Source organism: Atractosteus spatula, chromosome 26 (assembly GCF_055471065.1).
Source record: "Atractosteus spatula isolate fAtrSpa1 chromosome 26, fAtrSpa1.hap1, whole genome shotgun sequence".
In the NCBI taxonomy this organism is placed as follows: domain Eukaryota; kingdom Metazoa; phylum Chordata; class Actinopteri; order Semionotiformes; family Lepisosteidae; genus Atractosteus; species Atractosteus spatula.
In genome coordinates, this window is record NC_142731.1 from 6,952,069 (window position 1) to 6,966,422 (window position 14,354).

General features: G+C 46.7%; 1 protein-coding gene across 2 annotated transcripts in view; it reads left to right on the forward strand.

Moving 5' to 3' along the window:
* The window catches only part of myo1d (myosin 1D), a 72,144-nt gene that overhangs the window by 9,047 nt on the left and 48,743 nt on the right, over positions 1–14,354 (forward strand). For both annotated transcript variants that reach the window (XM_088906499.1, XM_088906500.1), the window contains exons 2-6: positions 10,032–10,240; positions 11,819–11,912; positions 13,016–13,181; positions 13,551–13,604; positions 14,051–14,146. In XM_088906499.1, the coding sequence (XP_088762625.1) occupies positions 10,032–10,240; positions 11,819–11,912; positions 13,016–13,181; positions 13,551–13,604; positions 14,051–14,146 (619 nt within the window). The remainder of the gene's footprint in view (positions 1–10,031; positions 10,241–11,818; positions 11,913–13,015; positions 13,182–13,550; positions 13,605–14,050; positions 14,147–14,354) is intronic.

Consider the following 14,354-nt stretch of genomic DNA (forward strand, 5'->3'; position numbering starts at 1 on the left):
AGCAGGACCCCTAGTTAAACTCCAATTTGGGTTCCAGTATGTCCTCCCAAAACTTCCCCCTTAAGTCAGTCGGTGAAGCAGTTTCTCCGTCCTGCTCCTGATCTGCTGGTGCAGAGTGGCTCCTGTGTGTCTTCCCAGGTGGGGGCTGCACTTGAGTGGTGAATGAACCGAGTCCCATCCTGTGAGCAAAACGCTTTGGCATCCTCTAGGATGAAAAGCACTAGACAAAAGAAATGATTTATTATGCATTAGAACATTTTCGTCCTTTGAAACAGTTGAAAGAAGTTGGTATTGAGCCAACTAGACAAGAAAGGTGGTGCTTCATATTGAGAGGGCAACATTGTCAAAAAGTTGAACACCTCTCAGCCCAAGACTGGGCTCAGGTGTGTTTTTGTGCTTGTGAATTACCAGAATCTGAAGCTTTTGATAATTTTCTGTACCTCCCAAGTCAGCGTAGCACCTGCCACCTTATTCCCTCTCTGTTGAAGGCCTGCAGAGTGGGTTCTCCAGCCGAAGGCCTTGACAATAGGCCCGGTTTCGCAACGCCATAAAAATGTCTTATCCCCCGAAGGGACTGTTGTAGAAGAAGGTTTTTCTCCAGCAACCAGCGAAGGCCAGTCTCGCCACAAAAATTTCCATGCAAACCTCCTGTAATCTGAAACACATTACTGGCCTTACATAAACAGAGTGCGATTAAAACAGAAAGTTTCTAAAATAAGCACACAGCCTTCCAGACGTCTAATTTGCGGACTGGCGGGTTTTGGCGGGGCAGTGCTGGCCGGCGTATGCATGTTCGTCTTGCTCGTTCCCCCCCCTTCCAGTCCGCTGTGACACAGACCCCTGAGGTGTTTTTCTGCTGTTGCTGTGACAGCTGTTGTGATGTTTTTGCTGTATTCTTTCCCGTTTCTCTTAATTGCTTTCACTTCGAGGCTGCTCTCATAAATGCAGCCATCAACCGGGATCTGAGGGCGGCAGGAATTTCCTAAAGGCAACAAAACGTTCGAGTGTGTGTAGGGGTGGGAGTGCTAATTCTCAGTTCTTTGTTACATCTGAAAGTCTTCGTGAGACTTTTACAGCCCAGTCAGCTTGTTACCTTTCAGATCTTTCACTTTAGGTCATGAAGAACCCATTTGTACTCTAGATTGCACAAAATCCCGGAATTCTGTCTCGTCTCCTTCCTTTTTTTCCCCACCTATGTGATGTAGCCCTGTGGTGAAGTTCTATTTTTGCTCGGACAGTCCAAGCTTCCCATACTGTGAGCAGGGATTCGGAGCAGACTGGGCTGACCTCACTGTTTGTCATCGTAGCTCTCCTGTGGCTCAGAGCAGAGACCAGCACATGGGAACGCTGGAAACTTTACTACCAGAAAGAAAAGAAAAAAAGGTTTCTGCAAATAGCATGCTGGGGAATGCATTCAGCTGCTTTTGTCATTCAGACAAAATTAGCATTTATCTTTTCTTTGTTTGCAACTTAACCAGGAACTCCTATCTGGTAAAAAATAAAAAGAGAAGACAATGCATAAAACCTTGGTAATATTTAGCTGACCAACTAGAAAAAAAAAGAATGAACTATATTTGTCCTGTATTTTCTTTTGTGGTGTTATCCAAAATAGTTTCTTCCTTTTAATACTCAGTGTTGATACCAAGCCTCAGCCCAAGACCCTCAGATGAGAAAGGACCATTTAAAATGGTTTCTTGTATTTTAGTTTTTTCAGACAGATGTGTCCTTTATCAGGTACAATTTGTCCGGCCCAGAGCTACTGAGCTCCACCTGGTTACTGTCTCCCTGATATTAGTTTGGAACCTTCAAATTCAGAATTTGTAACTTTTATCAAGTGATTTTCAAAAATGTGGAAACGAGATATTTTAGAGCTTGAATCCTCCGGCTTGGTAGACTGCAATTGTTTTGGACAAGTCTAAAATGTGTGCAGCATGTGTCCTGCACCTTCACTCGACAGTGAAGGAAGCTGGAAATGCTGTTTTGCATTATGTTAAAGATCCCTGTGGCGCTTTTTCAAAGAAGAGTCTTGGGTGTGAATTCAGAGGCTGGCAAACAATCCGTGCAGGGGAAAATGTGGTCTGGCCTGTATTTTTAAGCTTCTGTTGATATGCCTTTGGCAAGCATGTAGCGCAGAGCGCAGAACCAGCGAGCTTTCAAAAGGATGTGGCTTTGTTCTGCTCACTGGTATCAGTGAGCCTTTTGGGTGGGCGTGGCACTATGCTGGACCTTTGGGTGGGCATGGCACTGTCCCACACACTGCCACGCCCACCCAAAGTCCAGTGGTAGCACTGTCCCACACACTGCTACCAGTGGACCTTTTGTTGGGTGTGGCACTGTCCCACACACTGCTACCGGTGGGCCTTTGGGTGGGCGTGGCACTGTACTGGACACAGGTACTGGTGGGCCTTTGGGTGGGCGTGGCACTGTCCCACACACTGCTACCGGTGGACCTTTGGGTGGGCGTGGCACTGTACTGGACACAGGTACCGGTGGGCCTTTGGGTGGGCGTGGCACTGTACTGGACACAGGTACCGGTGGACCTTTGGGTGGGCGTGGCACTGTACTGGACACAGGTACCGGTGGACCTTTGGGTGGGCGTGGCACTGTCCCACACATTGCTACCGGTGGGCCTTTGGGTGGGCGTGGCACTGTACTCGACACAGGTACCGGTGGACCTTTGGGTGGGCGTGGCACTGTCCCACACACTGCTACTGGTGGGCCTTTGGACAGGTGTGGCATTGCTCTGTGGGCTGGTACTAGTGAGCCTTCAGATGGCACTGTGCCGTGGAGTGGGTGCTGATGATTAGCGCTGAGCAGCTGTTGAAGAATTTGTTCTTAATGTGATTTACAGATGTGAGCTGAAAACTAGTAGCTGGGGCTGATGTAGGTGGTAAAAGAAGTGCAGTGCGTCCAGCGTATTCTGTGCCAAAGCTTACAGAAATACTTGTATTTCCTCAATGGTGTGCAAATGTACAGTTCTGTTTTCTGATCCTGCCTTTATGTAAAATTTGAAGGGACAGAGAGTGCATTAGGAAAGCCACAGTGCTTCTCTGCAGCTCTGACCTACCCAAGCTGCTGTATTCCTGTGGTTTCTGGTTTTAATGGGTGAGTGCAAATTATAGGTGAAGGTAACCTCATTGAGCTCTTTCCTAGGCGGAAAGTATGAAGAGTTGACCTGCCTGGATGTTAAAGTTTCATTTCAATTATCCATTAGGGAAACGCTGCTTATTCCTGGTGTGGACGATAGCAGTAAACGTACAGGGTATCCTGCAAGGGCTGAAGGTGGAACACCACCCTAGGAGGGAGGGCAGTCCATTTCAGACCACTACCTCTTATTTCAGTGGTGATGCAATAATTATCTAAAACATACTCCCTCTGCTGGTGTACATGTCAGCCTTTTGGCTAAAATCAAGTGTAGTAGCTCTTATCTTTAACTTTCATTTATTCTTATTTCTGTCAAGAATGCCATTTTGCAGGATTTGCAAGGTCATGAAGCTATTTGTTCAGTTCCTGCTCCGCCCAAGTAAGGGGATTTCTTCACAGGATTTCATATCCCTGAGAAATCCTCCCACCCTGTGGCAAAACCTGTTCTGTAACCTGAGTTATTCTCGCATGTCCCTGGTAATGTTGCATGGGACAATCCGGGGGGAAGGGGGTCTGGGTCGAGGATCTCCAACGTCCAGAACAGAAAAGGCATCGTCGATGAGGTCGAACTAGGGGGAACAGAAACATTCTATGACGATGTTGATCAAAGTGTTTTGCCCTGGAAGAAAATCCCAGTTCCGGGAGTCGGACAGCCTGAACTCTGTTTGTAGAAGACTGCTGGGGAGGGTGGAGTTCAGCCGGTGCCTTGTTTTTTCTTCCCTAAAATCCCCCTGAGAGCGAGAGAAGGAAAGCATTCCTCCCTGAGAAAGAGAGGGAGAGCGAGACGGCTCCTAGGGCTCGGGGTGAAGCGGGCCAGCTTGCTGCTCCCTGCAGACGCTAAGTGAGACCAGCTGTGGGAGGAAGTGAGTCTAGCAGAACAGGAAGTACACGCAGGGAGTGGGCAACACCCTTCATCTCCTTCCAGCTGGACTTGGCTCACAGACTGCTGGGAAATAAGGGGAGGGACACCTTGGGATGGCATTCTTTCAGCACCCCCCCCCCCAAAACGCACACACACACACCTCTGTCCTGGGTGAGACCTGCACAAGCCACTGCTGATTGTAAACAAAACCAGCTTTCATCTTCTCCTTTTTTTTTTTAAAGGAGATTTGGGACCCAATACTGCAGAGCCCTGTTTCTCTTTGACATTCATCTGAAACTTGGGAGTTACTGATCCATGCTAATTGGCTTTTCCAAACGCAGCCCCCTGCCTTAATAAGGCTATATCTGTGAAGTTTATCAAGATGAAAATGCAGTTCATGGCCAATTTAAAGTCCTCTCCCGCAGCTTATCGGTTAGTTAAAAAAAGCCTCAGCTCTGAGAAATGACCTGAAAAGGCCTTAATCTGGGCTTGCACTCTGAAAAGCTGAGTAGGCTTCTTCTGTCTGCCTGACCTGCTGTGATGAATATGGCAGAAAAACATGTTCTGGACCCGAAGGCGCTGGTCACTGTACTTTCTCTTCAGAAGGAAGACCTGAATTTTTTTTTTTTCCCCCAATTATAAACTTTTTTTATAAAGACCGAGCAGCCACACAGAAAGAGAAGCTTAAGAATGAACAGAATGGAGAAGAAGGGTTAGCCTGCAGAGTCAGAGGGGGAGCAGGTAAAACTGAGAAGGAAAGCCTGACACGCGTTTCCAAACTTCATAGCCCACTATCCACGCGGTGTATATTTTATTTATTCCGGGTCTGAAAAATTTATGATGTCCTTGATCCGATTTACTGTATGTCAGAGGACCTGATACCCGAGTGGTCTAAGGAGCTTCCTCTGGGCTGTAGGTGCCTCTGACAGCTCAGTACATCTTCACATCTTTCTTACGCTGACAGGCTCAATGCCCTGCTCCTTGTTAGCCTTGGAGAGAGAAGACTGCATCGCCCCCGTTGCCAACACCCTGGACTTCTTCAGGGTAAACTGCAGAACAAAAACTAGAGGACGAGAGCAGAAAGAGGTGGATGTGTATTTAAAACCCAGAACACCTCTTTACACAAATGATTGTGGGAGTATGGAACGAGCTACCCAGCCACGTTGTGGAAGCTGATACCCCGGCTTTCTTTGTGAAACAGCAGCTTATTAACCCAAGTATCTCATCCAGATAAGTACCTAATAGGTCAGACAAGCCAAACGGTCTCCTCTTGTCTCTTGCAGTTAAATACCATAAGGCCAGCAAAGAGACAAAAACCAGAGCTTCTGTCTGCCCTAAGCAGAAAACATGCTCGGTGTACAGCTGTGATCTGTCCCCTTGCACTAGATCTTTTACGATGAGAAGTAACAGGACTGAGCTGTGGGAGATTGAAATATTTTTTTTCAGTTCTGCATGGCAGGTTGGTTTTGTCTTTGTTTTCCAGGAAAGCGCTCGTGGGGAAATACCGCCGGGGCAAAGTCCCTCGGGCCCCAGCGCCGGCGCGCGCACATGCGCGCATGGCCCCCCCGGTCTGGGCTCCCGTCCCGCCGTCCTGCCCACACAGACGGCGATTGACGGGCTGTACCAGGGAGCACCAGCCCCGGGACAGTCCCGCCAGGGCACAGAACAGCCATTGTGATCGTGTGAGCACAACAGACACGAGCGTTTGACATCGGGCTGAAAGAGTAACTGCCTATGGACCTTTCAGTTCTGTATCCAGCCATTTGCCAGCGGATTTATCTGTCATGGGAGGGGGAGCCGGATCCTATAACAGCAAACGGTGGGCGCAAGGCGAGGATATAGCCTGGACGGGGCGCCAGCCCATCGCTGGGCACGCGCTCACATTTTCTCAGAAGTCATTAAACCTGCTAGTATGCCTTTGGACTGAACGCTTTGCAGCCCTTTTGCTAAGATCAAGATTGCTGGACCTCCTCCCAGTGCGTTTACAGAACCTTCCGAGCGGGTGGGGCTCTGTCCTTCAGACCGGGGAAGGATCGGGAGAACCCACAGGAATGTGGGAAAATCATACCATCTCCACGCGGATAGTACCCCAGGGGCCCTGGTGCTGTAAGGCAGCGATGCTAATCACTGTGTCCCCATGTTGCCTTCAGTTATATGTACTGTAGACAGGGAGATATTCTTTACAGCCCAGGTTTTCCTGTGGGCACAGCAAATTCCTGTGCTGTGGACTGGGCCCTTTGCCCACTGTGTGCTCGCAGGGAGAATGCATGACCCAGGTGAGCTCCAGAAAGAGTGTACTGTGGGATGTGTTTTACACTTTGCTTCTTAGGTGACTGTCATCTGCCAATCGGAATCTCATACATTTGGCCCAGCAGGATAAGGCATGGTACTCACAGCTGTCAGAGTAAAACAATTATGAAACGAAGAGGCAGCTCCACATTGTATGTTAGCGTTTGCAGTCGTCTTAGTGGGGATCTTTGTAGGATGATTCAGACTGAAATTTGAAACTAAAGGTCTAATGACCTTTTTAATTTGTTGGTTTTGAAATAGTTTTTAAATTTCCAACAGGACAGGGGGAAAAAGGTACATCGTAGTCCTTTAACGTCGCCCTGTCATCATAGCGAATCAATAAAAGTCTCAAAGACTTCTAACAAAAGTAAAAAAAACTTAAGTGCTTCTTGTATTTGCTTTGTTTCTTTGGGGGGGGGGTTCCCACATTAGTCTTTGGAGTCAGTGCTGTTTGCTGGATCTTACTGCAGTGTGTGTGCAGTGCAGTTTGATGCATTTTGTTTGACGTTTTCTACCGAGCCCGGGAGCTTACGACGGTTACTTGGTCTGCCCACACCGTGGCACTGCATCCTCATCTTTTTGACACCACAGAAAAAGCTAAATCTCCCTGCACTGAACAGGTCAGTTAGCAAAACAGAAAAGAAAATGGCGACGTCCTTGAAGTGACTGCTTTCGGATAATGAGAAAGCAGGCCAGTCTGTTTCATGCACATTTCATTTAGTTGTTTATTTTTTTAAATGTGACATGGGATCATCGTTTCAGGGCTGCCTTTAGCTTGTTCCTTGATGTGGATTCTGATTTCTCTAATTCCATTTCATTGCACCAATCTTATCACCTCTGTAGATTCTGTAATCTGTGTTTCCCTGATAGCACTCTCTCTCGTATTGATGTGGCCAACATTACCGGGCAATTTTAGATCGTTGCATGTTCGGAATGCTTGAGTCCCTGGAAGATGCAGACGGTATATCTCAGAATACCGTAGATGATCTAGTTTTCAATCTTTTTATTGTGGTGTTATCACAGGCCATGTTTTATGAAGTCCCAAGTTCAAGCCTCACCTCCAGTCAGTGAAAGTTTCTTATTCTTATTACTTTATTAATAAAGTTCTTATTTATTACCAGCTCATAAAGCACATCTGTTAGATGATGAGATACAAAGCCAGTAGGTCAATATAAGCAAGTGGCACAGGTTAGTCACAATGTTCACCTGGTTTCTGTTGCACTTTGAGGTGACAGCTGACAGTTTAAACCTGGTCACTCCTTTCTGGTAGAGCCCAGGGAGTGTGTGTTATGGAAGGAGTCTTGAATTTGTTATCCTGTGCCTCCTGAGTGCACTGAGATGTCTTTAGCTCTTCCGACAGCAGCTGGAATGATGTATTAATCAGGTCGTATGGTTCCTTTGTCTGTTTGTACAGCGTTGGTGCAGAACGGAGGTGTTGTTACAGCAGGGCCCAGTCTGCTGCAAGCTGCCTGTCGGGCTAATTAGTTTCTGATTGCCGGAGTGGCTCTGTTAAAGCAGATGATTCCCCCAGCTGGCAATTAGTGCCCTGCCTGCGTGTGTCGGACGTGTTGCAACACAGCCCCTGTTTTCCACACAGCCACAGGTGATGAAATGCTTACAAGGCACTGACACCACCTGCCAGCTGGAGTCTGCAACTGGTTTAGGACACTGCTTGTTTATGCCCTTCAGAAATGCGCTGATGACTTCAAATGGGCATCCCTGAGGAATCCCATCACGTAACCATTGTATGAATGGCACCAGTTCGCCGTTTTCCTGAGTGTTGTATTTTTTCCTAAGCGATATTAATACATATGAGACGGAGGAAAAAAAAACATGATTTTCCGAGGAGCGTTTGTGAATTCAACCGTACTATGCTCACAGAGGTGTGATTCTCACGTTTTCCGAGCCTCACCTTTAACCTTTAAATGAGTCAAAGTGTTTTGAAAACTTTTTTCCCCTGACTACAATGTTTCCTATTTTCTTAGGCAGGCCTGTGCAGTGAAAGAACCGGTGTGTTGTGGGTTTACAATGGGAATGAGCTGTAGGTTAGGAAAAACAGTAGCCTTCTGTGTGCAGAGACCTGCAGAGGATGCAGCTCAGTGTAGGAGGAGTCAAGTCTAAACACTGGCTAACTCAGCCGTTGACATGGCAGATATTCTCCCAAGTGGTGAGGCATTCAAGTGTTCTTCACAGCTTATAATCTTCAGTTTGATACAGTATGTGTATATGTCGTTCAAGCAGCACACAATAGCTCAGTAGGCTAAACACTTGATTGCTAGGTGTGAAACAATTAGAGAGCACCTGACCACCCCTCTGGATGGAACACCAGTCCATCTCAGAGGTGACCTGCCAGCAGTGCAGGTCCCTACTCATACAGCTGGAGCCACTGGGGTGAGGAACTTCACTCAAGGTAAAACAGCAGAGACTCAAACCCGCAACTTACCAGTTATGAGTCCAGAGGTTTACCCACTACACTGTGCTGCCCCCCCATACAGTATATGCTGTATCATTTCTAGCATTTAGGAAAAGCATTGAACATGTTGTTCTCAAGCTTTTCTGTTGAGGAAAACCTTCAATAGAGACTTGCAACATTAAACATCTTGCTTACTTACTGAGGCTGATGAAGTGATTGATGAAGAAATGCACCTTTTTTTCCCCCTCTGGACTGAACGGTTTCCAGGCCTTTCTGAACAGCGAGTGATCTGTCCGTAAGCTGAGAAGCTAGCGGCAAGCGTGCCCACGGAGCCCCCAGCCTGGCCGAACAACGAGAACTCTCTTCCTCTGGCCTGCGCCTTACGAAAACAGGCCCTGCTGTTGTTGGCCTGCTGGGGAAGGAGCAAAGAATGGGCGCTTTATTCTCTGAGCAGCCAGGTCTGCCCAGAGGCGAGGAAGGAAGCAAGCCGGAGCACTGAAGTTGCTTTTATTCATTTATTGCCTTTTTTATTTTTAGGCGAGAGAGGGAGAGCTCCTATAGCTCTCGGAAAGAGCTGTCCACCCTCTGTTCCACTAGGGGTGGGCTGGAGAGAGAGCGGTATCTGTCAGCAGTGTGTGCGTGTGCGCCAGGAGGTCAGGCTCTGCGCAGGCTTGGTCATTCCCCGGTTTGTCCTTCATGGCCGCGCTGGTGACTCCCTGGACGTGAGGCGGGAGGTGAACCACAGAGGCCTGGTGGTGGTCTGCTGGGCTCTCGGTATCTACAGCAGCCACGCTGGGCATGGGACAGGGCTGCTGTTGGCGTGAGAGCGTCCAGGCCGTGGCAGGGCGATTCAGAATGGGAACACTTGTCTGGCTTTGCCCTCATGCAAAGAACATGGTAACATGACCTGGAACATGGTAAAACCTCACCTGCACAGGATGTGCAAGTAATAGCAAACCAAAAACGGAAAAAAAAACTTTAAATGTTCTATGTTGGAAGAAATTATATTCCGGTAATTGAGTATATCCCTGAGGCTTTTATTTTTAAGCTTTGGTCAAATGTGTGCATTGCAATGAGCTTTCAAAGCTGTAAACCTCTGTGGAAGTTAAAACAACTGTCAACACATTTCTCCCTGCTTGTTGTATTTGCTTTGCAAAGCACAGCATTTCAGATCTGCAGGCCTGTGTGTGTTATTTCATGTGAGCAATGTGAGGCTGAAGTCTCTACAGAGAAAACTGCTGCGAGAAGGAGCAGGTGTATGTGTACGTCCGGCCTCACCACAACGGCTCGTGTCTCCGTCTTCTTTCTCCCTCCTGGCCGCAGGTTCGAGAAAGGGCGGATCTACACCTACATCGGGGAGGTGGTGGTGTCGGTGAACCCGTACCGCCCCATGAACATCTACGGGCGCGACACCATCGAGCAGTACAAGGGCCGAGAGCTGTACGAACGGCCCCCGCACCTCTTCGCCATCGCTGATGCCGCCTACAAAGCCATGAAGAGGAGGAACAAGGACACCTGCATCGTCATCTCAGGTGGGGGAGGACAGGAGAGTTACCCAGGAGCACCCTGGCCTTGGCTCTGGAGCGTTTGTGCGTACGCTAGCCGCCAGGCTGTATGTCAATCGGAGCTTATAAAGACGGTCTGGAGAAAGATTAACCCCGACTCAAGGAATCATGTCGCTCTTTATGGTTTTACAGTACTTCAAATAGAGTTCCCACAGTTCCTTGCCCAGATGCCCTTCTCTGCCAGTGCAGCAACTGTTGGTCATTTAAATTTATGGGGTGGGTGGGGGGGGATGTTCTGAGAACCTGCTTCACACCCCTCAAGTGCAGCCCATCAAACTCGGATCGCGTCCAGGAGTCTTCTCCAGCCACGGACACTCACGAAAGGAACGTCAGCAGCAGTTATAAGACCCTTTATGAATTCAGAACCAACAAAAAGTAGTCTAGCCGGTGTTATGAAAATCTTTTTTTTAAATATGAGACTGATTGATTGGGATTTTGTGTAAATGTCGGCCCACTTCTTGCCAGCCTCACTACATATTTTCAGTTTTTCCTCGGTTTGAAAACTGCTGACGAGGCATTGGCGAAGCACATCTGATAACCCACGATGCCCCACGGCCAGAGCTTTCAAACCTCACAGGCTTCGGCAGTGTCTTACAACCTGAGGTCAAACAGAGTGCATCGCCTTCTCCCGAGCTGTTAGCATAGCTCCCTCTAGTGATGACATACGTGTAATAATGAACTTCAGGCACATTGTCGTGGTTTGTGAGATGCGTCCCAGATAATTCTAAGACATTGAGTACAAATGTGAGTCATCTGCGACTTCATGTACTGTTCTGCTCTTTTGCCAGTTTTATACAGCCTTAGTGGTTGAATGGGCATCAGCGTACCTGATGGCAAATACTGAGAACTCCATATGGCAGCATGTATTTTACAATTTTTTGGTTCCCTAAAAAATGAGTTGACATAATTTTTTATTCACTTGGCATTCATTCTGAGCTGTGATGCTTTCAATGTGTAATTTACATGTTTTTGCCTGATCCCCACTGGCTAGATATACTACTCTCTCTAAATTGTCCCCTTGTCCTGCTATTGTCCCAACCTGGGAACTGTGTTTCTAGGATGAGATACAGATTTCTGTGACTTTTCCCACTCATATGTTTCCTGCTCTTAAGGGATAGGTGGAAGTTGCACAGTTCTAGACATTAGAAATGCCATTAATCTTTTCCTCATACATTTCCTTTTTGAATGCTACAGACTGACTTCCATCCATAAAAGATGTTTCTAAGCAGGGTGTATAAAATTAGTCTGTTGAAATTGCATGATACATTAATGTCTGAACTCTAAGAATTAAGTGACTCTTACAGAAGTATCCTATGTACATGGACTGTCCCACATTCCAGTATACTCAGCATAATTGATTCCAGTATACCTTGCCTTGCATTTTATCAATCATGATAATATTTTGATACTGGTTGCACATTTTTTTTTATTTGTTCGTCCTTGTGGTGCACAAAGATGGCTTGTTGCCAAACACAGACAGGTACAGTAAACCATGTTCCACCGGCTAGTGGGCTGTGATTACGTGTGTGTTTCTCTGTTGTGCAGGGGAGAGTGGCGCAGGGAAGACGGAGGCCAGTAAATACATCATGCAGTACATCGCGGCCATCACCAACCCCAGTCAGAGGGCAGAGGTCGAGAGGTGAGAGGGCCGTCACACAGTTTGGAGTCTTGATCCAGTAAAAATCCCAGCTGTATAAATGGGTCTCCAAAGCATCAGTGTAAATGAGAATTTCTACATGATGGGGGTTAGAAATGGGAAATTCTTAATTCCTTATCACCCTGAAGGTACATAGTTCAAAATCTATTTCTATTCTATGATTGCTTCATTATACCACTATCCCACTGTGTGCAGTTATCAGCAGAGTTCATGAGAATATTTTCCTTGTTTAGTGCAATAGTATTGATACTGGTACATTTATGACTAGTTTCAAAGTTAATGATTCTGTGAGGGAGCTTTTTTTATTTTATGCTTCATCTTCTTCACCAGGATTATCTCTGCATTTCCATGCTAATATTTCCAAGTATTGTTTGGCTTTACCCTTTATCCAAGGCGAGTGAAATAAAGGTACGGCAAGGTTAGTTAAGAGAAGAAACATTTAAATGGATGTAATTATCAGTTCTCAGCGCTCAAGATAATGGCCAAGAAGGATTCCTCTGCCGGCCGCGGGATATGAACCGCCAGCCTTCCAACCACAGGCGCAGATCCTGAGCCACAAGGAAGGTGCAGAGGATGGTTGCTGCATGCTGTTACCACAGTAGAGCAGAGCTCCTCTTATGGGTTGTACTGGTTCTGGAGAGGGGGTGAGAGATGTAGCACTCAAAATGATTGCTTCGTTGTTTTACGAGGGTATTTTTTGTGAGGGCTATACCATACAGTCGACTGAGGCAATTAATGCTTCATACCGGAGAAAAGTTGAATTCATTAATCAAAACCCCAGGGTTTGAAAACTAACCCACCTGGAGAGAGAGAAGAAAGGAGTTTTTCACATCAGTGTCTGCCTAGTTATTGCTTCAAGTCAAAAATTGCAAAATTGCTTTTAATGGAAACACTCATTTTTATGTGATATCATAGTTTGGAATTGAGCAACATACCCAGAATATCTGAGTGTTGCCTTTTCCCAGTAGATCGTTTTTCACTTCTCCCATTAAGCCCATTCAGACTAGTTGAATTAGTAATGTCTTGCAAGTGCAGGAGTCTTAGATTAAGAAGTACTGCGTGTAAAGGTGCTGTAATACTGACAGGGTGAAGAACATGTTGCTGAAATCCAACTGTGTCCTGGAAGCGTTTGGGAACGCCAAGACTAACCGCAACGACAACTCCAGCCGCTTCGGGAAGTACATGGACATCAACTTCGACTTCAAGGGCGACCCCATCGGGGGCCACATCAACAACTACCTGCTGGAAAAGGTACAGCGGGGGCCACCTGAAACCCAGCTGCATGCAAGAGCAGTGCCCCTTTTCAGCAGTGCAATCAGTGGCACGAGCTTCTCTTCGAGAAGTTCAGAACTATTAATGACTCGGTTTATAATGGATAATCCTGGGTTACTGGAAGTAGGCATGTTTCTTAAAACTCTTGTTTTTTCAGCTATTATTATTGTTGTTATTATGCAGCACGATGAGTTTTGAGTTTTTTCGACAGCACGCAGTAATTATAATCTTGTTTAAGTAACTGCACATTTCATTTCTGGTCACCCACAATTATCCAGTTTTTAACTGTGTTTTACTGTTTAAATGTCTCTGCCCATGGACCCTGACCCTGTTGGGTTTTCTCCTTAGTCTCGAGTCATCTTCCAGCAGTCCGGAGAAAGAAGCTTCCACTCTTTCTACCAGGTCAGTGTCGCCGCCCTCCTGGCCTGCGGTTTGCAGGCACAAAGTACACTCAGACCAGACGATTCTCCTTATAAATGCAATTTTCTTTGTCATGATCCACAAATGTCTTAGCATTGCTGTTTTATGAGCAGACAGATGCTCGTGTTTTAATGTGTGGTTGTGTTTAAATAGTTTTAAAAATTAATTCTGCCCTACATCGCACCTGCTTGTGGATTTCATTCCAATTAATTATCACAGTCCTGATTTTATGTGTTGCGAAGTGTTCCGGTGTTTTAAATCTGGTACGAAGCCAGTTGTTGGAAATGTTAGTGTTTTCCTAGAGCTCATGCCTCAATTCCCATGAATTGGGGACTGTTAAAAGCCAGCAGCAGCACTGAGTTGTTCTTGTGACACAGTCAAGCTGCGATTATTCTGAACCCTGAACCCTGCTCATGTGTCTTGCGCAGCTGGTGAAGGGGGGTCCGGAGCAGCTCCTGCGATCGCTGCACATCCAGAAGGACCCCAGCGCCTACAGCTACATCAAAGTTGGCGGACAGGTCAAGGTACTGACACCTGGGCAAAGAATTGATCTGGGCTGAAGTGTCAGGCTGTCTTGTCTTAGTTAATGATATCGCATGAGTTAATAATGCACAGCAGTGCTGATTAGTGGTTAGTACTCTGGACCAGAAGCTTTTTGGTTGAACTCCCGGGCAGGATGTTGTTATAACAGGTCTAAACAAGGTGCTTTACTCATATTTCTTTAATAAATGC